This window comes from Phalacrocorax aristotelis, chromosome 13, assembly GCF_949628215.1.
Source record: "Phalacrocorax aristotelis chromosome 13, bGulAri2.1, whole genome shotgun sequence".
Taxonomy (NCBI): domain Eukaryota; kingdom Metazoa; phylum Chordata; class Aves; order Suliformes; family Phalacrocoracidae; genus Phalacrocorax; species Phalacrocorax aristotelis.
In genome coordinates, this window is record NC_134288.1 from 9,774,446 (window position 1) to 9,796,847 (window position 22,402).

Consider the following 22,402-nt stretch of genomic DNA (forward strand, 5'->3'; position numbering starts at 1 on the left):
CTACAGCTCCTGGGAGCCCGGATATTCCTGTGTAAGCAGCACCTTGGCAGGACCCACACACCTGCTCCTGTTTCACTTCAGCAGAGTTCAGGGCTGTGGTCCTCCCTGCTGCCAATACCTGCCTGCTGGGCTGGGTGATGCCTTGGGGTGACCCAGGCAGGATGAGAGCCCGACTCCTGCCTCCCTGGATAGACGCTGAGCCAATGAGTAACTGCAGTGCATCATTCTCCGCTGCTCCTGCACTCTCCACCTCCCATCCCAGCTCCTGCTGGGATGTTGTCCCTGCCCCTTCACCCCCAGGCCAGGTCATCCTGGTACTCTTTGGTCCCCCAGAACCCAGCAGGGTGGTGGCCCTGTAACCCAGGACCACAAACCCAGGATGGACGTGTGCTTCATGCATAGCTGCATCCTCCCGTCAGCCCCACGTGGGGACACGCTGGGCAGAGACATTTATACCCAAGGTTTCCCTGTTCATGCTGTAATCCCATGGCAAGGCCGAACACTGAGCAATGGCACCTCCAGCCCAGCTCTGTGGCACAATATGTATTTATTTTGGCAGATGTGGTTTGCACAACTGGAAAAACAGGGCAGGGTTAGCTGCAAGTTAATGTTTGACTTGTTTTGAAGCCCATTTCAGAATGAAAAGTTTAAGGGTTAAGCAACTTTGCCTTCCCTGCGCAGGGGGCGGTACAGAGGGGAAACTGGCTCCTGAGCACCTTCGCTGATGCTGGGGTAATTAGATCCTGCGGGTCCTGTGCGTCACCACGTGGCTGTCATACAAGATGAAATCCCCAGCTGATAAAGGCTTACCCTGTCAGGCTGGGTCTGGCTAATGAGCTGGTGGCTACAATTATCTCCCAGCCTTGGATGTAATCTGTGCAGCCATTGAGAGAGGCTGTGCAATGACCCCTTGCCATTGCGCTGCTTCCCAAGGCAGAAAGGGGAGATCCGGATTGTCTGTTGGTCAGTCCCAGGCCCTTTTCCCAGAACACGGCCCCCAACTTGCTTGGACAAGAGGTGCAGGGGGGCCAGGATGCTGCCTCGGCAGAGGCGCAGCCAGCTGGAAATCCCCTCCTCGCTGGCACTGTGCAGAGAGCAGATTGGCTTCCTGTGCCACCCTGAGCACAGCAGTGTGCCAGCCCAGCTGCAGCAGCACCGAGTGGGATGGCCGTGGGCTGCCAGGGTGGGGGCAAGCATGGCCCAACACTGGCTAGGCCAAGGGGTTCCTACCTGCCACCCTTCTCCCCCTCCCCAGACTGGGACTCCCCCAGCCCCTTGTGTCCAGAACCGCAGTGCTGGCATGTCCACCTCCTCGTCTTTCCAGGCAGGGAAAGCCACGCTGCAGGCAGACCCCAGGTTAGCTGCGGCCCCACACCCTGAGCAGGCAGGGCAGGCAGGCTTTGTTCTGGGGCAAAGGAGCCACAGGGAGGCTCAGTAAGGAGAAAAAAACCCCTGCCAGCATGGCTGTCTCGTACACCCCTGTATGGCCCCGTGTGCCCTCTGTGCCACGCAGCCATACCCTACTCCCTGCACCCTGCGGGAAAGCCCGGGCCAGGCACTGTGTTGCCGCTTATTCATTTCGAGGCTTTGCAGCCCCAAGCAGCCTGCCAACTCTCAGGAGCCTTGCCTCTCCTCCCTGCGAGAGGTGACTTTCTCTGACTCAGAGCTGGAACGGAAACCCAGTGGGCTGCAAAAGGACACCCATCAGGCTGTGGGCCAGGCAGAGAAGCCGGGTTTCCCCGCACAGCAACTCGTGGCTCTGCAGCAGTGATGGAGGAGCCAACACCAGTGTCACGCCAGGGTGGCCCAGAGAGCGCAGGGGGCAAAGCCCACCCAGCCCATGCTCTGTTGCTGGGGTGGGCAGGGGACACGCTACCAGCCCTGCTCCAGCACAGCCCTTTGCAAGGGCAGTCAGGCAGTGCTTGGTGCCAGGAGCTCCACCCCTGCTGTACACAAAGTGAAATACCTCTTCTTCCTGAAAGGATGGCTGAGCTGGGCTCCTTGTTGCAGGGAGGGACAGACGCTCCTGGCAGCAGCAGCATTGAAGAAGGATGCTCAGGAGCCAGCCAAGAGCGACGGGGCTGTCTGGGACACTGCGGCAAGCCTGACCCTCTCCCAGCACTGATGCCTGTCTCACCCATGTATGCACCAACATGCACCCATCTTGCCACAGAGCAGTGCAGGCGTGGGAAGCCATTTCCCGAGATGTGGGAAGGCCAGTGCCTGGAAGCACCGTGACCACGGGCGCCACATCTCCTCTGCAAGGACAGCTTCTGCCAGGAACCCCAGGGCTGGCAGGATGAGTCAGGCTTCCTCACTGGCCCCCAGCAGCCCTTGGAACAGCTCATCTTACCCCTTCCCACCCAGTTCCCATTCAACTCAGCACCCAGAGCCCTGCGAGGTACATGCAAACGTTAGAGTGGAGGGATTTGAGAGATGGGGCAATGTCACCGCTTACACCAGCCTGGAAACCCTGTGCCTATTCCCACAGGACCCCACACCTGTGGGCTGAGATGCTGGTCCCACAGAAGGACTCAGGTCACAGGGCAGGGGAGTGTCCTAATCCCCAAAGCAGGAGGACAGGGGAGCAGAGTCCCTTGTGCCCTGCAGGGATTGTGCGGGAGTCCTGAAAGTCTGAAGTCTTGGTGTAGGCAGGGGTGCAGGGGAGTTTCCTGTGCTTTCTGGTGCCTTGTCACCTCTCCCACGAACTGCCCTGTCCCCTCTCCTGTGGGTGCAACATGCCTGACCCATTTCCTGTGGGCTGCCTTATCCACCCTCATGTGGGTGCAAGGTGCCTGTCCCCTCTCCCGTGGGTATCCCTGACTCCTCTCCAATGGATGTCGCTGTCCCCACTGCCATGGGCTGCCCTGTCCCCTCTCGCATGGGCTGCCTTGCCTGCTCTTGTGTGGGTGCAAGGTGCCTGTCCCCTCTCCTGTAGGCTGCCCTGTTCCTTTTCCCATGGGTTGCCCTTTCCCCTCTCCCATGGGTAGTCCTGTCCCCTCTCCCGTGAGTTGCCCTGACCCCTCTCCTATGGGCTGCCCTGTCCTCTCTCCCGCGGGCCGCCCCGTGTGTGTCGTCCCCACCCCTCGCCGGGTTGGCAGCGCAACCAGAGCCGGCGGCGTCGGGCGGGAAAGGGAAAGTGAAACCGGGAGCCGCGCTTTCGCTTTCGCCGCCCCGACACGTTCCCTCGGGGCGGCGGGGCCGGGCCGGGCCGGGCGCGGGGCCGCGATGGCGGAGCCGGGGGCGCCCATGCGGCTGAAGGAGTGGCTGATCGCGCAGATCGACAGCGGCCGGTACCCGGGGCTGCGCTGGGAGAACCGGCACCGGACGCTCTTCCGCATCCCCTGGAAGCACGCGGCCAAGCAGGACTACCGGCAGCAGCAGGACGCCGCGCTCTTCAAGGTACCCCGGGCTCCCCAGGACTCCCGCACGGCTCCCGGAGCATCCCCGGGACACCCCACCCAGCTCTGTGCGCAACCCCGGGGCTCCCCATTGCCTGGCTCCATGCACACCCCCGGGGCTCCCCATGCCCGGCTCTGGGCGCTCCCCCAAAACCTGCCTGGCTCCGTGAGCACCCCTAAGACCCCCCACCCAGCTCTATGCGCAGCCCCGGGACCCCCGTCCGGCTCCATGCACACCATTGAGACCCCCGCACCTGGCTCCGTGCACACCCCCGGAGCTCGTCATTGCCTGGCTCCGTGTAGTCTCCCAGGACCCCCTGCCCAGAGCCATGCACACCCTAGAGCTCCCCGTTGCCCAGCTCCCTGCGCTTTCCTGGGACCTCCCACCATCCAGCGCCCTGCAGCCCCCCAGGGCACACAGCCCCACCTTCCCACTGCCATCCGCCCAGCCCCAGTGGGCCCCACAGCAGCCCCCACAGCACAGGACACCCTCTACCCGGCAGGCTTGGGCCGTCTACAAGGGGAAGTACCATGAGGGGACGGACAAGGCCGACCCCTCCACCTGGAAGACGCGGCTCCGCTGCGCCCTCAACAAGAGCACCGACTTCCAGGAGGTGCCTGAGCGGAGCCAGCTGGACATCTCCGAGCCCTACAAGGTCTATCAGATTGTATCCGATGGCGCCCAGGATGCTGGTACGTCCCTGCCATCCCTTCTCTTGCATCAGATTTGGGGCTGATGCCTGCGCCGTGCCTGTACAAGCCCCATGTCCCACAGACATCACCCTTCCTTCCCACTCCCCTTCCTCTGGGTTACCTGGGCAGCCAGGTGCCTTCCCAGGTGCTGTTCTTGCTGTTGGCCAGGGGCTCAGCAGGTTTTCCTTGCTCTCCACAGAGAAGGACGATGGCACACGGTCCCCAGCCGGGGAGGATCAGCAGGTGAGCCAGCCCCCCACCCTGTGCCGTCTGCTGCAGGAGCTGCCTGCAGGCTGGAGAAGGTGGGTTCCCCAAATCCTACTTCATCCGCCTGCTGTTCCCCTGCCTGCACACTGCCTGTGTCTGTCCTACTGGGCACCTGGCTCCCTTGAGCATCACTGAGGGTCCCCTGTGCCATGCAGCTGCCAGACTCAGGCAGGGGATCTGCCAGTGCACAAGGTCCATGGCGGTGGCACAAGTCAGCTCAGGGGCCCCTGCTGCCAGCTCAGCCGTCACCACAGCTGCTCTCATCCCCAGGGCAGTGCCACAGGGAGTCCAGAGGAGGAAAGCCAGAAGGGCACAATGGAGCCATGCCACATGTCTCCGCTGCCCCTGCTCTCTGCCCACCCGGCCGAGCGAGGTGAGGAGTGTCCCCAGCAGTGGGATGGGGCTAGGGACAGGGAGCACATGCTGCCTGTCAGGAGCAACCCAGCTCTCCACAGCCCCATGCCCTGTCCCTTGTGCAGGCAATGCCCACGGGAATGGAGCGGGGTGGGGGGCTCCCTCCCTGCCTCAGGAAAGCCACTTGATCATGCTCTTAGGGGCTTTGATGAGGCCCAGTAATGAGCAGCAGCGGTGGGAAGGACCCTGCTCCCCGTTTGACTCAGCTGGGGCCAGGACAGCACCCAGGAGCCCTCAGGGGCAGCTGCCCACATCCCTTTACCACCTTGACTCTGCCTTGGTCCAGGGTACCATGTGAGGGGAGTCTTCTATGGCTGGAACCCAACCCACAGCCACCTCCTCCCCGGACCTCCATCCTACCTCCCTGTGGAGGACGTCAACCACTCAGGTAGGAGCCGCGCTGGCCAGGCAGTGCCCTGGGTGGCCCCCCTGGACCAGGCTGCCCACAAGCTGACCCTCCCCTCACCCCAGACTGCTGGCTCCACGTCCGCCTCTACTACTGTGACATGCTGGTGAAGGAGGTCACTACCCGCACGGCCGAGGGCTGCCGCATCACCTCCCGCGCTGTGCCAGCTGACAGTGAGCGCCTCTACGGCCCCTCCTGCATGGAGCAGATTGAGTTCCCACCACCACGGGCGCTCAGCGGCAGTGGCCGGGTGGCCAGCATGACTGATGTGCTGGAGCGGCTCCTGCCCCACCTGGAGCGTGGCGTGCTGCTGTGGGTAGCACCCGAGGGGGTCTTCATGAAGCGCCAGTGCCAGGGCAGGGTGTACTGGAATGGACCACTGGCCCCACACAGGGACTGGCCCAACAAGCTGGAGAGGGAGAAGACCTACAAGTTGCTGGATACACAGCAGTTCCTGCAGCGTAAGTGCCCGCCTGCCTCTCTGGGCACACGGCTCTGCCGGCCACTCCCCCAGGAGACCCCGATCCCCTTGGGAATGGGGCGGGTCCTGCCCCAGTGCAGCTGCTCTGGGCTGTGGGGCTGTGGGGACCCCGTGAACCCTGACAGGGCCAGTGTCTTGCAGAGCTGCGGGGGTACCTGAGCCATGGGCAGCCCATGCCGCAGTACCAGATCCACCTGTGCTTCGGGGAGGAGTACCCCACCAGCGCCGGGCACCACTTCCAGAAGCTTATTATGGCCCATGTGAGTACACACCATGGCTGGCTATCGCGGCATCCCCAGATTGGGTGCTGAGACCATCATGGTCTCAGGGGCACATGGACCTGCACCCGTCCTCCATTGGCTCTGTGCCTCTGCAGGTGGAGCCAGTGTTTGCACGAGAGCTCTTCCATCATGCCCAGCGTATGGGGCCGATGCTGCTCCGCGACTCCCCCCAGCCCTGCTCCCCTGGTGCCTCCAGCCACATTATCCACGTCCTCAAACAGCTCTGCCAGCCCTGAGCCTGGGCAGGCAGGCAGAGAAGCCCAGTTGCGACAAAGCCTCAGAGCAGGATGCTCTGCCACCCCACAGCCCCACTCCGACTGTGTTCCCTGAGTTGGCGTAGATGGGGCACTCAGCGCTGCTAGGCCGGACACGGGTGGGTGCTGGCCAGGGTAGGCGAATGGCTGCTCCCCCTGCGCAGATTGCTGTATTTATTCCCTGGGACCCACTAGGAATCCGTCTGGGTGGGATTTGCTCTGTGCTTTTATGGTGAGCCAGGGCAGAGCCAGCTCTGTCCTTGCACCTTGCACTGCTGGGACTCGCCATTCACAAACCTTAGCAATAAAGGTTGTGTTTCGGTACCGCTGGCTCCGGTGCAGGGGGGCTGGTGCCAGTCCAAGGAGGGCATGGGCAGCTGGGGGAGCAGAGCCTGGGCAGAGCCTCATGCTGTGGGCAAAGCCAGCTCAGCCCCAGCCATGGAGGACAGCCAACCCCCCTGTCCCTGTGCTGGCTCAAGACCTGTCCTGCCCCAGGTCCTGGGCCCTTGGCAGGGGCTGCAGGCAGTGGCAAGGTGCCTGTTAGCTGCTTTGCCGACCCGAGCCTGTCCCAAATGCACTCACTGCCTGTGCCTCAGTTTCCCCTGGTGAGTGGAGTGATGGGGCTCCTGGGAGGTGGGGTCTATGCTGCACCCTGGAGCCAGTGTCCTGGCCGGGCACGGTGTGGGGACCCAGCACAGCGGAGATCTGGCATGGTGCACAGGGACAACCCCAGGCTGGAGGCAGGGGCTGAAGCACTGGGGTGGGCAGGGGGTGGGTGGGGAGCTCGGGGATGGCAGCAGCCCCAGCCCTGCCAGCAGCACCCTGCTCAGCCCTGTGCCATCCTTGGCCAGGGCCTGGCTGTGTGCCATGGGCAGGCAGGATGAGACCCAGATCGTGGGAACCTCCCATGGAAAGAGGGGCTGGGGGAGGCGGGGGCCATGCCCAGGGCTTGACCGAGACCAGCGCTGCCTGCCTCTGCCCCAGAGAGGCCACAGCCATGCCAGCCCCGAGGCTGCTGGCTGCTGGCTGCTGGCCGCAGGCCTTGGCGGCGCGGCCGTCCGTCCATCTGTCCGCAGGGACCAGTGCTGGACGGCAGAGCCCCGCTCCGCCCTGGGCGGCCCCGGAGAGGAGGGGCCCGCCGCCCCCTCGCCGGCCAGGCGCGGGAGGCTGGGCTGCCGACGGGTTTTAATGGGCCGTGCCGGGGCCGTGCGGCAGAGCAGGATCAGCGGCGGTGCAGGAGGGCTGCGGCTGGCCAGGAGGATGCAGCCAGACCTCCCTGTTGGCGACGCGGCACTGCGCTGCCCACCAGTCCCCGAGCCGTCCGGTGGCCCCTTCCGCGGCCCCCCACCACCCACCAGCCCTGAGGCCACCAAGCCACCCTACAGCTACATCGCCCTCATCACCATGGCCATCCAGAGTGCGCCTGAGAAGCGCATCACGCTCAGTGGCATCTACCGCTACATCATGGGCCGTTTCACCTTCTACCGTGAAAACAAGCAGGGCTGGCAGAACAGCATCCGCCACAACCTCTCCCTTAACGAGTGCTTTGTTAAGGTGCCCCGCGATGACAAGAAGCCGGGCAAGGGCAACTACTGGACGCTTGACCCCGACTGCTACAACATGTTTGAGAATGGCAGCTTCTTGCGGCGCCGACAGCGCTTCACCAGGAAGAGGGGCCTCCAGGATGCACCGGGTACCGATGGTGACGAGGGGCGTGGGAAGCCCCCCAGGCACCGGTCGCGGGGGCTGCCCGCCGCCCCACTGCCTGAGGAGGGGAAGGCGGAGGGGGGCTATGCCTCACCAGCGGCTATGGGGTGCCTGCCAAGCCCCACCACACTGTCTGAGGGCGACGGGGTGCCAGGGTGCACGGAGCCCTGCACCCAGCGGCAACCACCCAAGGCAAGGCAGCCCTGCCTGTACCTGCCGGATGCACCGCAGCCCAAGGGGTCTTTCTTCAGCCCCCCGGAGAGCTGCCCACCCAAAGAGACTGTCTTCGGGGGGCTCCCGGCGGCGCTGCAGCTGCCCCGGCCAGGTCAGTACCCGCAGCCCGGTGAGCGCCCGGCACCACACCCTACCCTGCTGCCCACCCTGCTGCCCGCCCAGCCCAGAGACCCCCCACAGGACTCTCAGGCACCCCCAGGCACCCCCCCGGGGCAGCTAGAGGGTGAGGAGCCAGCTGTCCTTAGGCTGGGGTCTGGCCAGCCTTTTGGGCAGGTGCCCCCCATGTTCCCTGGCACCATCCTGGGCACAGGGAAGCCCCCCCCATCCTGCTTCCTGGAAGGGGAGGGCTATGTGCAGCCTCCCCTGCCTGTTTTCGGCTCCTTTGGCCGGTCAGGGCCTGAGGCGCTGGGCAGCAGCTACCAGTGCCGGGTGCAGGCGCTGAGCTTCTGCATGAAGGAGCGGCCGTGCAGCACAGCGCTGGAGCATCTCCTGGCTGCGTCCCCCCCAGCCCCTGCTGCCCCCCGCCAGCCACCCTTCGGGGCTGCGGGGCCACGGGTGGGTGAGCAGAAGGAGCCATGGGGACCGAGGAGTGCAATCCCACTGCAGGGGGGCAATGGCTACCCGCTGGGGCTGCCCCCCTGCCTCTACCGGACACCCGGCATGTTCTTCTTTGAGTGAGGGACTGGCCCATCCCAGTACAGCCCCGGCACCAAATAAAAACAGATTCCCCAATGCTGCCTCTGTGGTCTCTGCGCCCTGCTCAGGGTGGGCACCAGGCAGGGTCAAGCTGGGGACCCTCTGCCCCAGCCCAGGCACTGGCTGGGAGAACATGTGTCCCCGAGGCCACCCAGCACAGCCCTCATCCTCACTGGCCCCTCCACTGGTGATCACCAGCTGGACAGTGAGGCTGTGGTGGGACAGGACGTGGACTGGGTCAGGGCACCTTCATCCAGGTTCTGTGTCCATGGGAGATGCTGGGGACAAGATCCTGCCTCCAAAGTCCCATCCTGGGGTAGCAGGAGGGAACCTTGCTGGTGAGGGTCAGGGGGATGTGGTGTGGCAGGAGTGAGCCCTTGCAGAACCTCACTGCCACCTCCCTGCACCTGGAACCCCTCAAAGTGCCCAGATTCACCCCAGGTGCCATGCATGGCACAACTGGCACCAGCCTCAACACATGGCCCTGCTCACGCACTGGCATGGCCTCAGACAGACACTGGGGAGGAGTGGGAGGCAGTAGTACAGTGTGGGGGGCTCTGCTCTGGGGAAACCAGTGCTCCCTCCCTTCTCTGTCCCTGCTTGGGGCGGCACCGGTGCCTGGCTGATCCCATCAGGTCCCTGCAGACATGTCAAAGGCAAGGCAGCCCCCAGAGCTGGGCTGTGCCAGGAGCTGTGGCTGCAATGGGAACAGCAGGAGAAAGTGGATTCCTCTGACCTGAATCACGCCGGGTGGCTGCTGGTGAGGAAGCACCGGCTGAGTCACCACTGCTGGCACCAGGCTGGGCATGGGGGCCTGCCCCAGCCGGGCAGGCTGGGGAGCACTGGGGCGGGTGAGGGTCCCCACACAGCCCTGGGCTGAAAACTGGCCGCCAGCACCTTCCCATGCACTGCCAAAACACTGGGGCCAGAGTCTCTGCAGCACTGGATTGGGGCCAGAGTGATGCTGGCAAAGTGGGGTGCTGCGCCCATACCCTCATCCAGCCAACCCCAGGCTGGGACAGGGTGGACCACAGGACCAGCAATGTCCGGACCCCACAGCACAGCCAGCCCCAGGGCAGGCCTGGGGGGAGGATGCTGGGTTGGGGGAGGCTCTCCACACTGCTGTGGGGAGTGGGCTTGGGGCAGAGCCCCCGCTGACGTCCCAAGGCCAGCAGGACCCCAGCTTGGCCAGTTCTGCAGGTTTCTGTGGGGGCCATGCTGGCACCAAGGGATGGTGCTGTCGTCACTCAGGGACCAGGAACGCCATGGCCACGTCAGCCCTGTTATCAGTCCCCAGACGGCTGCTGCCTGGCCATGGCCATGTCCCAGCCCTGGGCAGGGTGGGGGGGGGGGCCGCCCTTCATCATCGGGGACAGCCACTCAGTCCTGGGCCTCTTTTCTGCCTTTTTTTTCTCCTCCCCAGTGGAAAACAATATTTGAGCGCCTACATCATGCTGGCGTCTCTGGAGCGGCCGGCAGCGAGTGCGGCTGACCTCAGCCCCCTCCTTCGCACGGTCCCCGGGGGCGCGGGAGGAAGCGAGCGCCGCAGCCATGCCCAGGGGCCGTCTGGTTCCCACGCAGCACAGCCGGGCCCATCGCCCGCCTCAGCTCCCGCCACCGCCTGGGAATGCACAGCCCTGGCCCCATGGCCCTGGCCCACATGTTGCCCTGGGCTGGGGTTCCTGCGCTGGGAGCAGCGTGGCATCATGTGGCACATCCCATTGCTCCTCTGAGCTGCAGCCCCTGGGGATGGGGACCCCCATCCTGCAAAGCCCGGCTGCCTGCACTGTCCTGGGCATGCAGACCAGGGCCATCTACTCTCCCAGTGCTTCCCTTCTTCATGCCTGCCCCAGACCCCGGCTGTGGGCCCAGTGTTAACCCTGCCCTGCCTCTTCCCCGGCTTGCTCCCAGCTCACAGTGGGTGGCCTGGCCCCTGGCCCACTTGCCCACTCCTAGTATGGGCTGTGCTGCAGCCAGGGACTGGGCTGCACCTGGTCACGGGGCAATCCTGCTGCCGCCACTGGTGGTGCTGCCAGGTGCCGGTGCAGGAGGTCTGTCTGCTCCCCTTCCCTCCCTGTGCTGCCTGCGGGGCCCCTTGCTTGTGCAGGCAGGGTGGGTGCCACAGGGATGGGGTGCAGACACAGAAGTGGAAAGGGTGCTGCTCTGTGCGAGTTCTCAAGGCTCCGGAGATAGATGCTGTGGACACACCACACCCCAGACTGCCCTGTCCGTCTGTGGGGGTGACAAGGACCACCCACATGAGGGATCGTGTCAGCTGCCATGGCCTGTGCTGGATCAGGACCAGTCCTGTTACCATGCCCATCGGCCCCAGCAGGAGTGGTCCCCTCCCTGGGGATCCGGGCTCCTAAGCCCTGTCCTGTCCCTCAGCCAGGAGCGCAGGATGGGGCTATGGCTGCTCCCATGAGTGCCAGCCCCATGGCCACACTCCACTGACGCTGATGGAGGTGCAATGGGTGACCCCATGGGGTCCCAGGGCAGGAGAGGAGGGGGCTGGAGAAGCCAAACCAGGCTGTGGAGTGCAGGCTCCCCACCCTGGGCCTGAGGCACCAAGATGTGCCGGTGCCTGTGCATCCCTGTGCTGTAGCCATGCACACGCAGGTCTGCATCCAGGATCTGATCCCCCGGAGCAGCTCAGGGTGCCAGGTGTGTCTGGGGGTGACAGCCCAGCCGGGAGCCCTGTGGGCCAACCCACAGTGGGGCCCTGCAGCCCCCGTGGCCCACCGGGGCGATACACAGCTCCTGGGGCCAGACAGGAAGGAGACGTCACCGCTGCGGAGCATAACTCAAACCAGATGGGGCTGCGCTGGCTTCCAGGCCCACAGGGTGGTCACCGACAGGAACCGGTCAAAGGCTGCCGGCAGGAAGTGGCTGGGAGGGACGCCTGCGGCAGGAGCCGGCATCCAGGACCGGGCAGCCTTAACTGCTTCAGGGCCAGCTGCAGCCCCACTGGGCAGAGGGACACTGGCCCCCCCACCAACCCTTGCCTGGGCACCCCAACCCACTTGGGCAGATGCCAAAGCTGTGAGGACACCTCTGACCATCCATCTCTCCATCCCTCCCTTCCTCCTTTTCCCCAGCACCCTGGGGTGCTCAGAGCCTGTTGCTGCTGCACAGCCACCAGGTGCGGAGACCAGAACCCCTCGGCACTGTGGGCTGCACAGCCCTGCCTGGGACACACCAGGCAGTCCTGGTCACCAGCACAGCCGGGGCCCCTCTATGACCGCTCTGCCCTGGAGATGAGATGCCATTTTCCGTCCCCTCCTCGCTTATCTGCAGCCCTCAAACTGCGGCTGGACGGCCCACACAAGCAGGAGCAGTGGCCCAGAGAGCAGGCCAGGAGTGGCCCCCAGAGAAGCAGGGCAGGAGCAGGCTGCGGGCAGACCTGTACATTTATTTACAAGAAGGCGAGAGCTGGGCAGGACTCCAGCCCCATGAGCCGTGTCCCCAGCCCAGTGGGGATGAGCCCGAAGCCCCTTCACCTGCTGCAGCCAGTGGGGCTGGGGGGCTGGTGCCTCCCCTATCTCTCCCCAGGGTTTTTCCAGCAGGCACAGAGGGCACAAGCAGCCCCCAGAGCAAACACAAAGCCGTGGCTTCATGGAGCTTGGCCACAGCAAAAGCCAAAGCGGAGGGCAGGGAGAGCCCGGGACCCCCCACTCGCCCCCCAGCCCCCTCCGCAGTGGGCAAGGCTGAAAGCTGCAAAGCCCAGGGGATTCCCATCCTTTGGCAGCACCAGGCAGCCCCAAGGGGTGCAGGCAGAGGGGAAGGGGGTCTGGGTGAGGTGGAGGAGTGGAGGCAGCACCCGCCTCCCACAGCCCAGCCAGTCCTGGGAAGCCCCCATGTGCGGTGGGGGAGCTGGCAGCCACAGCCACCGACCGGCAGTTCCTGTGTGTTGGTGGTCGGGGCTGGAGCGATGCTTGCGGCAGCGGGGGAGCACGGTCCAGCTGCTCTACATTAGGACGCCTCGCTCATCTTGATCTGGCGGGGACGGGTGAGGCAGAGGTTGTGTTTTTCCCCCGCTGGCAGAGCTGAAGGGCAGGGAGGGCAGGAGGAACACAAAGCCTCCTTCTTCCCTCGCTGGCTCCCAGCTGGGGATGCTGCTGGAAGCATGCTTGCTGCTTCCTCCCTTCCTGTGCGAGCTGCAGCTCCGGGCCAGCTCCACTCCCGCACGCCTGGCCGGTCAGGGAGGAGGCACTTCGGCCCCGGCTCTGGTGCCAAAGCACCAGGGTTGCAGGTCCACACCTGCCCTCCAGCACCCCTACACTGAGCCACAGTGCTGGGAAGGGAGGTCGGGCAGCTCGAGGTCCAGCGACAGCAAAGGCAGGGCAGGGCTGCAGCATTTACAGGCAGAGCGCACAAGTCTTGGGTCCAAGGTAGCAGCAAGCGCACAGGGCGGCCCAGGCAGCGGGCTCACACCGGGCTGACCTTTCTCCTCCAAGGCCACGGGAAGGAAACACAAGCGGAGCAGAGGTGCTGTGGGTCAGGCATCACACAGCCGGGCCAGGGATGAGATCGGAAACCACTGCTCAGGAGCGGCCTCGCAGTCCGAGGAAATCCAGATGGGAGCATTGGCTCAATGGGGACGGGGAGGGCTGGAGCCCCGGGAGCCCAGGAGGCACTGCCGGCATCCCCAGCAGCGGGTGCCCAGTGCAGCAATGCCACCTGGGGTGGGATGAGCTTGGCAGAGCGGCTTCACAGAGGTGGGTGCAGGTGAGGAGCTCTGCCAGGTCCCGGCCCCTGAGCAGTCCTGCAGCCGCTGGGTGCCAAGGCAGGGTGCAGCCCCAGGGGATGCAGCAGAGCAGCTCCCGCGGTGGCAGTGGCACGGAGCAGGGGTGCAGCACACACCACAGTGGAAGAGGGTCCAGAGAAGCCATTTGGCAGCAGCATAGCCAGGGAGGGTGCTGCGTGGCTCCAGCCCCTGGCCCCCACAGTGGGAAGCAGGCAGTGGCTGACCCCAGCAAGATCCTGCTGCCATCCAGAAGCAAGACTGACGTGGGACCCTCTCAAGCAGTTCTTCTCTGGCCTCAACTCACATTTGGCTCACCCCAGGAGCCCCCGCTCAGACACCCAGCGCTGTCAGTGACCCCGAGCTGGTGATCTTCTTGAAGCGGTTGGCAGCACACACCCCAATGAAGTTTTTCTGTAAAGGGGAAGAGGAGAGATGCTCATCCTACCACGAGGGCTGGAGCTCTGGAGGCTGAGCCAGACCCTGCTCTTGGGGCTGGTGAGGAGCTGGGTTGGGGAGTAGACAGCCACCTGGGCACCCACACAGCTGGGCTGCATGGGAGGGGAGCGCAGGGCAGGGGGAGGCGCAGGGCTGATGCTGGGGGTCATCCACTACACTGTCCTGACACCACCCCTGCCTCTTAAAAAGTGCCCTTGGGATCAACTCAGGGAAGACCACCACAAAGGGACCTATGCTGGTTGTGGGGGGTCCCACCTTGGGGGCACCCACGCAAGGACCATGGAACTGGGGAGCCCCTTCTCCAGGCTCAGGGGTCCCCAGCCCTTGTGTCCTAGCTGCCAGCAGCACAGTTAGACAGAGCCATCCTCCATGTCCCAGATGCCATCTGTCAGGACAGGCAGAGGCCAACAGCCCCCCCACTAGCTCCCCCAGATGGCATTGACCCTCCCGCCCCGTGCCAACCCCACACTCCCTATACCTTCCAGCGCCGCCGCATGACGTATTTCTTGAGCAAGACCTGGGACTTGAGCCGGCGGTTGCAGCGCTTGGCCTTTTCTGCCAGGTTGTTGAGCCAAGGATGCTGCAGGCACTGGCCGGCACTCATCCGGGCACTGGGGGAGAGAGGAGCCCAAGTCACCCCTGCTCAAGCCCCTCTGCCCCAGCCCTTCCCTTCTCCAGCTGCCCAAGAGCCCCAAAACCCAAGAAACCTGCAGGGAAGGAACTAGCCAGAGGGAAGTGCCCAGGGACTGGTGGGGCTGGGCAGGACCCTGAGTAGTCCAGCATATCCTGCTTGGGGCAGGAGACCCTCGAGGGACACAGGGGTCTGCCGAGGACAGCCAGCAGCCAGGGCAGGGCCCTGTGAGGCTCATTTGGCACAGGACATCATGGGATGCTGCTGGTCCCGGTGCAGAGGGCAGTGTGTGGTACCCAGGGGCTGGGCATGCAGTTCTGGGGATGCCCACCCCAGGACCCCCATGGCCGCTGCCAGCCTCACACCTCTTCTCCTTGATGATGAGGTTTGAGACGAAGTCCTTGGCCTCATCAGAGACACTCTCAAAGGTTTCTTCGTCGAAGTACCAGTTGGCAGCCAGAACGTTGTTTAATGTCTCAGTGTCATTGTCACCCAAGAAGGGGGAGAGGCCGCTGAGCCTGGGGGTGGAGGGTGGTGAGGAGTCAGGTGCTGCTGGGCTGCAGCACCTCCAAAACCCCCCGGAACAGAGCCAATCTGGCTGGGGCTGCCCAGGGGAGTGAGGCAGGGCAGTCCTGAGAAGGAAGGCAGCGTACAGCTGCTGGAACCACACTGCGCTCCTGCCAAGAGCTGAGCTGAGCTGTTTCCTGCCTGAACATGTGGGCACAGACACTCCCTGTCCCCACTTGCTGCCCCCCAGCCACCAGCCCCACCTACCCATCTCCCCTTCCAGCACCCTCCACCACCCCACCAAGCATCTGGGTGCCTGGGGGATGTGTACAGCTTGGGAACAGCTCAGTGCCTGGGGCACAGTACTGGCAGCACCCCTGTGCAGCCCTGACGTACAGCATGTAGGTGATGACACCCATGCTCCACATGTCTGTGGAGTAGGAGACCTGCTCGTAGTTGACCACCTCGGGAGAGAGGAATTCAGGGGTGCCAAAGTTCACTTTCAGCTTCTCCTGGGGGTTGTACCTGCAGCCAGGGGTAACAAGTCAGCAGGAGGGGGACAGGCTGCTCCCCCAAACCACTGTCCCCCTCCCAGCAGACACTGCCCTCTCCAGCCCTCCCGTGCCAGCCAGGGAGAGCCAGGGCCAGAGCTGTGGGCAAAGCCACAGCCCAGAGCAGGTCCTGGGGCTCCCAGCACCCAGAGGGCATATGGGGCCAAAGGGTGGGAGGGGGACAGGGAGGAGGAATGGAGCTGAGGGGGGAAGATGGCACCTTCGAGCCAGCCCAAAGTCGATGATCTTCACCATGTGGCCGGTGGCAGCAACGCAGAGGATGTTCTCGGGCTGTAGGGACAGGGAGACTATTGCCCCACTGCTGAGAGGGGACATCACCAGCGTCCAGGGTCATGGACATGGTCCACTGGAGCGATACTGACTTGCAGGTTTCCCTCCCATGGCTGGCTGATGTCAGGGACACACTGCCCTCACAAGCATGGCAGGGTTCAGACCAGCAGGCAGTGCTCCCCGCTTTGGTGGCTGCAAACACCCACTGCCTGGCCCTCTGCATCCCAGCCTTCCCCAGCCCCACAAGCAGTGGCCAGCCCCTGCCCCACCCCCAACCCCATACCTTGAGGTCAAGGTGGAGGACGCGCATGTGGTGCATGAAGCGGATGCCCTCGCAGATCTGCCGGACGAACACCATGCAGTCCACCTCTGTCAGGTGGTAATCGTCATCGATGATCCGCTCGAAGAGCTCGCCGCCCTCCACGCTGAACAGGGACAGACCACGAGGTCACCTAGGGCTCCCTGCTCCATGCCACCCTTCTGCAGAGCCCCTCTGCCTGCCCCGGGGACCCCCAGCCCAGTCTCACTGTGAAAATGCTGGTATAGAGGCTGAGCAGAGCCACAGTGGGATGTGTGTGTGCTGGGATTAGGACACCCCCCTCAAGGGTGGCATGGGGGAGGGGGAGTGACCCCAAAACACCCCAGCTGCCCCGGGCTTTGTAGAGCAGAACTGCCCCAGGCTCCCTGGAGCAAGTGGTTGGGGGAAAAGAAGCTGTGTGGGAAGGACTTGGGTCATCTCCACCCGCAACACAGCCATGATGAAAGGAGATGCTGTCCCAGCCAGGCAGAGCCTGAGGTTGCCTCTGAGCCCAGCGTGAGATGAGGAGACATCTGAGAGGTGATGGGCAAGGTGAGGGACATTCCCTGGGGCCCTGACACGTCTGCTACATTGCTACAGCATCCCCTGTGACAGTGCCCCTCACCCAGGCATTGGGTCCCACACAGTGCTACCCCAGCACTCACAACTCCATGAAAAGGATGATCTCCCGAGGCGTCTCGATAGCGTCATAGAGCTGGATGAGGTTGCGGTGGTTCAGCTGGTTCATCACGTCGATCTCCAGCAGTACCATCTCCTGCAGAATGAGCCCCACAGCAGTGCAGATTGTCAGCCCTGGCCGAGCTACCAGCACAGGGACAGGCTCTGTCACAGCACCAGGGACACACTGGGCATGACACTGCCACCCACCACCTTGTCCCTGCCACCATGGCCTTGTCTGGCACCATGGCCAGAAGCAGCCCCCCACCCTGGCATCGATCAGACCTTGTCCTTGGCACCCTGCTTCCGGATCACTTTAGCTGCCAGCTTGAGCCCTGTCTGCTTCTCCGTGCACGTGTGGACTTCACCGAACTTGCCCCTGGGCAGGGACAGAGGGAGAGATGCCAACATCATCAGCCACCCAGGCTGCTGGGGACCCCCACACTGCTCTGGTGTGCTGCCCCATGCTCCTCTTCATACACATCCCACCCGAGGCACCAATCCATCATGGCCAGAAAAGTTCCATCGACCAGGACTGTTGCCCAAGGCTGGACGGCAGCTCGGGGCAGTGCTGGGGAAAAGCCAGGTGTTCTGTGCCCTCCCAGAGCCCCTCCTTACCCTCCCAGGATGTCCTTAGAGCTGAGGTTGAACTGGGAGCTGACGTTGGCCGATCGTAGGGTGACAATGCGGTGCGCAAAGGGTGCTGGTGGCGGAGGGACGTCATCTGCACAGAGAAGAGGGCTCGGATGAGAAGAGGAGCTGCCCAGCTGGGAGACTCCATCACTGGGTACCCTGGGGTGCCCCAGGCCGGGAGCACACCCAAGTGCAGGGTGAGGGCAGGCATCCAGTGGCACAGCCCAGCTAAGCCTGTGGGTACAGGATGCAGCCAGGTGCCAAGTGCTTGGTTGCAAATCAGGGTCTCCTGGCTGCCTGCTGCACCGGGGGATGCAGCATCCCCCGACAGGTCCCTCACCACAGCCTGCATAATCGCCCTGCTGCAAGGCACCCACCCTGCTGCACGCTCACTCGCCACCATCCCGCGTGTCACGCTCGCCCTCTCCAGGCCACGCTGCTGCGCGTCACCCTCTCCGGGTCACCACCACGTCCTGCTCGCATTCCCAGGACAGACCCCGCGCACCCAGTCCTGGGCCACCCTTCCCCACGCGAGGGCAGGAGCCTGCCTCGCAGGGAGCCCCACCATCAGCAGCCGCTGCCCCCGGGCTGGGCGCAGCGCCCCAGCTCTGCCATCCCCGCAAGGACAGCGGTGCAGGACACGGGGACATGCTGTCCCCTGTCACCGGCCAGGCGGTGGCTGTCACTCCCCGGGCTTCTCTTCCTCCCGGGCAGCCCCAGCCGCGGGGACCGTGCCAGGCTGTGGCCGGAGGGGCCGGGGTGGGGGGGACGTGACGCATTTAGCCCTGTTTACAGTGCAACAGGAGCTCGAAGGCCACCGGACGGGCGACGAGCCAAGAGCATGAGCTGGCAGCAGGCAGGGCCGCGGGGGACCCCGTGCTGCTGCCCCGCAGAGGGTCGCGGGTGTGAGGACAAGGCAGGCAGCACACAGCCTTACCCAGTATCTCAAAAGGGTCTTCCTTCCCAAAATCGGGGGTGAGGTAGGGGCTGGGGGGTGGCTCTGCCTCCGTTGAGGAGGGCTGCGCCCCGGGGCCAGGTTGCTCTGTGGCCCCAGTAGGAACCGGGGGCTGCCCCGCGGGACTGGGCAATGTCCTCTCCTGCGGGGTGCCAGGGCTCCCTGCAGGGATGGGGGCCTCCGGGGGCTGCAGGTCCCCCAGGGCTGGCGGGGCAGGGCCAGGCTCTGTCGGACCCTCTCTCGGCTCCACCACCACGGTCTCCTCTGGTATCATCTCCATTGCTGCCGCCTCCACCCAGGGCTGCTCCTCCCTGGAAGCAGGAGCAGGAGATGAGCAGAGCCCAGGCAGCAGCCCCCCAAGCCCAGCGCCCCCCTCTGCTCAGAGGGACCGGGGGCTCCCCGGGAAGAAACAAGGGGAGGGGACCCCCTCCCAGGAGGGTGCAGGTACCTTCGGCAGGTAGCTGGGCAGCTCAGGCTCTGCAGCAGAGCTGGGCGCAGGGGTTCAGGGCCCCTCCGCGGCTGCTGCTCATCTGTCTCCTCTGCCTTTGCCACTTTCTCCCCTTCACCCAGAGCCTCCACAGCAGCCATGGCCGCTGCCTCTGTGGGCTCCTCGCCTCCATCCCCAGCTTCTGCAGCAGCTGGCGGGGGTTCCACCTTTGCAGGTTTCTTCCCTCCATCCTGCACCTTTGCATCAGCCAGGGCTTTCTCCTTTGCAGGCTCTTTGCTTCCATCCTGAGACTTCTTTGCAGCTGGGGTTTTCCCTGCCTTTGCTGCTGCTTTCTCTCCATCCTGCATCTGTGCAGCAACTGGGACTTTCTCCTTTGCAGGCTTCTCTTTGCCTCCATCTTGAGCCTTTTTTGCAGCTGGGTTTTTCTCTAGCTTTGCTACTGCCTCCTCTCCATCCTGAGCCTTTACAGTAGCTGGAGCCTTCTCCTTTGCAGGTTCTTCTTTGCCTCCATCCTTGGCCTTTGATGTAACTGTGGGGTTTTCCACCTTTGCAGCTTTCTTCCCTCCATCCTGCACCTTTGCAGTAGCCAGGGGTTTCTCCTTTGCAGGCTCTTTGCCTCCATCTTGAGGCTTCATTGCAGCTGGGGTTTTCCCTGCCTTTGCTGCTGCCTTCTCTCCTTCCTGAGCCTTGGCAGAATCTGGGGTGTTCTCCTTTGCAGGAGCTGTGCATTTCTCCTTTGCAGGTTCTTCTTTGCCTCCATCTTGAGCCTTTTTTGCAGCTGGGGCTTTTTCTGCCTTTGCTACTTTACTCTTTCCATCCTGAGCCTTTACAGTAGCTGGAGCCTTCTCCTTTGCAGGTTTTTTATCAGCTGGGGTTTTCTCTGTCTTTGGGGCTTTCTTCCCTCCATTCTGAGCTTTTGCAGGAGCTGGGGCCTTCTCCTTTGCAGCAGCTGTGGTTTTCTCCTTTGCAGACTCTTCTTTGCCTCCATCCTGAGCTTGTGTTGCAGCCAAGGCTGTCTCCTCTGTGGGTTTTGCTTTCCCTCCTTCAGCCTCCGATGCAGACAGAACTGCCTCCTCCGTAGGCTGTGCTTTCCCACCACCCTCAGCCTCTAACCCACTAGGGGCTTGCTCCTTCACAGGCTTGTCCTTCCCTCCATCCTGAGCCTTGGTGGCAGCTGGCACCTTCTCCTCTGCAGGTGTTGCCTGCCTTCCATCATGCTGCGCAGCTGAAGCCTCCTCTGCCAGCGCTGCCTTCGTTCCATCCCCGGGCTTTGGAGCAGTCGGGGCTGTCTCCCCTGCTGGCTCTGCCTTCCCTCCTCCAGCCTCTCCCACAGACTTCTGCTTCCCAGGCTCTGCCTGTCCCCCATCCTGAGCTATAGCAGTGACCGGAGCCTTCTCCTGCCCATGCTTATCCTTCCCTTCATCCTGCACCTGGGTGGCAGCTGGCACTGTCCCCTCCATGGGTGCTGTCTTCCCGCCTTGGGACTGGGCAGCTTGTGGAGCCGCTGGGGCCAGCTGGGTTGTGCTGCTGTCTGCTTCAGGGGGGGCCATGCCACCAGCCCCTCCAGCGCTGGGTGTGCTGCCCACCCCACTGCCCTGCTCCATGAGGACGCTCTGGGTAGGAGGCAGCTGCCCTGTGGTGCTTCTGGTTTGACGAGGCTCCTGCAGAAGAGAAGACGGAAGCTGAGGGCTCCCCAGACCCAATGCCCTGCAGAGGGGTATGGTAGGATGCGGGCAGCAGCTCTGCTCCTGCAGAAGAGGGGCGAGCTGCTGCCACCCAGCCAGGAGCTGTGCTGCTGCCACCCGGCTGGTGGCACCGAGTCAGGGGCCCCACGTGGGCGCCAGTCTGTGCACCATCCCATTGTGCCCCAGTATCTATTCGGCAGTGACTGATCGATGGCCTGATGCCGGCACCTGTCACTGCCACAGGGCCTCCAGCGTGCAAACAGCTAGCACAGCTCAGCCAGGGTGCCAATTTAAGGCCATGTACCCCCATGGTGGGGCAGGAGACAGCAGCTCCAGCCCCAGGCTGGCAGGGTGGAGATCAGGCAAGGTGAGCATCCCCCTGCACGGCTCCACCACTGTCCACCCGCAACCGCACAGGCAGGTCCAGCCACGCAAGCACAGCCCTGTCTGCTCGGGGGCCACACAGACCCCTGGCCCCAGCAGCCACCAGCACTGTCCATCCCCCATCCCACGGTGACTGCAGCTCCTGCCTGAGTGGTCCCCACCAAGGGGACCTGTTGGTGGCTGCATACATGTGCCGGCTGCCACCCCATTCCCTCCAGCCTTGCGCCTGTTGCCTATATCCCTGCTCTGCCCCAGGCTCTGCAGCCCGTCCTTCCCCGGCCACCCCCCCTGCACAACCTGCACAACCATCTAGAGGTTGGGACAGCCCAGCCCCAGAAAAAACCCACCAGCAACCATCCTAGTAATAGGGGAGTTGCTTGCTGGGACAGGAGCTATAAGTAGTTGGTCCCAGCTGAGCAGTCCCGTGTCATGCAGCTCAGCACAGCGAGCCCACGGGGACAGAGACGTTCCTCCTGAGGCTGCGGGTTCCGCTTTCCCCGGGATCCCCGACAGCCATGCCCCAAGGGGGCAGCCATGGGGACCCCCCACTCAGCCCCTTTACCTGGGTCCCAGTGCAGAAGGTGGTCAGGAGGGCAGCATCCACACTGTGGCAGCGCCCGGAGGGAGCAACCTCTTCTATCCCGGGTGTAACGGAGCCGGATTAGTGCAGGCAGAGGAGGATCCTTTACAGCAGCGGGAGCCATCCCGCTTCGCCTTTCCCAGCACCTGTCACTGCTGGAGCCCGTTCAAAGGACACGCCACTGTTCCCTGTCCCCTGCGGGCCAGGGACATGCAAACACTGTGCAGGGGACAGGGATGGAGCCGCCTCGTGCCATGGCACGGCACTGCAGGGAAGGCTGGCACCGGACAGAGCAGCACCCCAAAAACATCCCACTGGGGTGGCCTAGCCGAGCCAGGCATGGTCCAAGTGGCCAAGTGCTTCCAAGGCACCCACAAGTGACACAAAGTGGCCACTGGCCACCCCATGGGGATGGTGCTGGCCCCTGTGCCACTGAGCTGCAGCCAGCTCTGCCCACTGGCACCAGCCCTTGGGGAGAGCAGCTCTGGAGGACCCTGCACTCCGTGAGCACGACGTGGCACCTGAGGGCACCACTGGATCTGGGCACTGCTGCTGGTCCCTGAAGCAGGACTGAGAGCAGATAGGAACTGGGCACTGGCTGCAGCCTCCTCTGGGAACCCATTGAAAGACTCTTGTTTTCTGCAAAATAAAGTGTTTTGGGCATCAGGGAAAGAAACAAAGGAGCTGGGGGCTCATGGAAGAGTCAGGCTGTGCATGGGTGCTG

General features: G+C 63.9%; 3 protein-coding genes across 5 annotated transcripts; 2 read left to right on the top strand and 1 right to left on the bottom strand.

The window, feature by feature from the left end:
* Positions 1 to 3,134: 3,134 nt before the first annotated feature.
* On the top strand, positions 3,135 to 6,521 carry LOC142064122 (interferon regulatory factor 4-like). 3 transcript variants are annotated; one of them, XM_075108711.1, is made up of 8 exons: positions 3,135 to 3,402; positions 3,905 to 4,094; positions 4,294 to 4,396; positions 4,517 to 4,734; positions 5,062 to 5,163; positions 5,247 to 5,642; positions 5,804 to 5,922; positions 6,039 to 6,521. In XM_075108711.1, exons 1-8 carry the CDS (start codon positions 3,229 to 3,231, stop codon positions 6,177 to 6,179), a joined length of 1,443 nt encoding a protein of 480 aa, XP_074964812.1. In that variant the 5' UTR covers positions 3,135 to 3,228; the 3' UTR covers positions 6,180 to 6,521. The 3 variants fall into 3 exon arrangements, with proteins under 3 accessions (XP_074964812.1, XP_074964815.1, XP_074964814.1); XM_075108714.1 differs by having other exon boundaries at positions 3,175 to 3,402; positions 4,294 to 4,337; positions 4,632 to 4,734; XM_075108713.1 differs by having other exon boundaries at positions 3,213 to 3,402; positions 4,294 to 4,337.
* A 172-nt stretch (positions 6,522 to 6,693) lies between these two features.
* Positions 6,694 to 8,870, top strand: FOXS1 (forkhead box S1). The gene has a single exon (XM_075108710.1). The coding sequence runs from the start codon at positions 6,840 to 6,842 to the stop codon at positions 8,814 to 8,816; it is 1,977 nt and encodes a 658-aa protein (XP_074964811.1). The 5' UTR covers positions 6,694 to 6,839; the 3' UTR covers positions 8,817 to 8,870.
* A 3,356-nt stretch (positions 8,871 to 12,226) lies between these two features.
* MYLK2 (myosin light chain kinase 2) lies at positions 12,227 to 21,794 on the bottom strand. Its single transcript, XM_075108856.1, has 12 exons — positions 21,661 to 21,794; positions 19,030 to 20,690; positions 18,564 to 18,892; positions 17,612 to 17,717; positions 17,279 to 17,372; positions 16,981 to 17,090; positions 16,301 to 16,442; positions 15,947 to 16,017; positions 15,572 to 15,700; positions 15,034 to 15,186; positions 14,516 to 14,648; positions 12,227 to 13,992 (listed from the first exon to the last, which is right to left on the bottom strand). The coding sequence occupies exons 2-12, from the start codon at positions 20,631 to 20,633 to the stop codon at positions 13,912 to 13,914; spliced, it is 2,952 nt and encodes a 983-aa protein (XP_074964957.1). The 5' UTR covers positions 20,634 to 20,690; positions 21,661 to 21,794; the 3' UTR covers positions 12,227 to 13,911.
* Positions 21,795 to 22,402: the final 608 nt, after the last annotated feature.

What these genes read in the sequence shown, in the direction of transcription:
- LOC142064122 (XM_075108711.1), top strand. Translation starts at nt 3,229, where the DNA reads ATGGCGGAGCCGGGGGCGCCCATGCGGCTGAAGGAGTGGCTGATCGCG. An exon ending in CTGCCTGCAGGCTGGAGAAG is followed by an intron (nt 4,397 to 4,516) that starts GTGGGTTCCCCA and finishes TGTGCCATGCAG; the next exon opens with CTGCCAGACTCAGGCAGGGG. An exon ending in TACACAGCAGTTCCTGCAGC is followed by an intron (nt 5,643 to 5,803) that starts GTAAGTGCCCGC and finishes AGTGTCTTGCAG; the next exon opens with AGCTGCGGGGGTACCTGAGC.
- FOXS1 (XM_075108710.1), top strand. Translation starts at nt 6,840, where the DNA reads ATGCTGCACCCTGGAGCCAGTGTCCTGGCCGGGCACGGTGTGGGGACC.
- MYLK2 (XM_075108856.1), bottom strand. Translation starts at nt 20,633, where the DNA reads ATGGAGCAGGGCAGTGGGGTGGGCAGCACACCCAGCGCTGGAGGGGCT. An exon ending in AGCAGGGTGCCAAGGACAAG is followed by an intron (nt 17,091 to 17,278) that starts GTCTGATCGATG and finishes CTCATTCTGCAG; the next exon opens with GAGATGGTACTGCTGGAGAT. An exon ending in GACTTTGGGCTGGCTCGAAG is followed by an intron (nt 15,701 to 15,946) that starts GTGCCATCTTCC and finishes CCCTGGCTGCAG; the next exon opens with GTACAACCCCCAGGAGAAGC.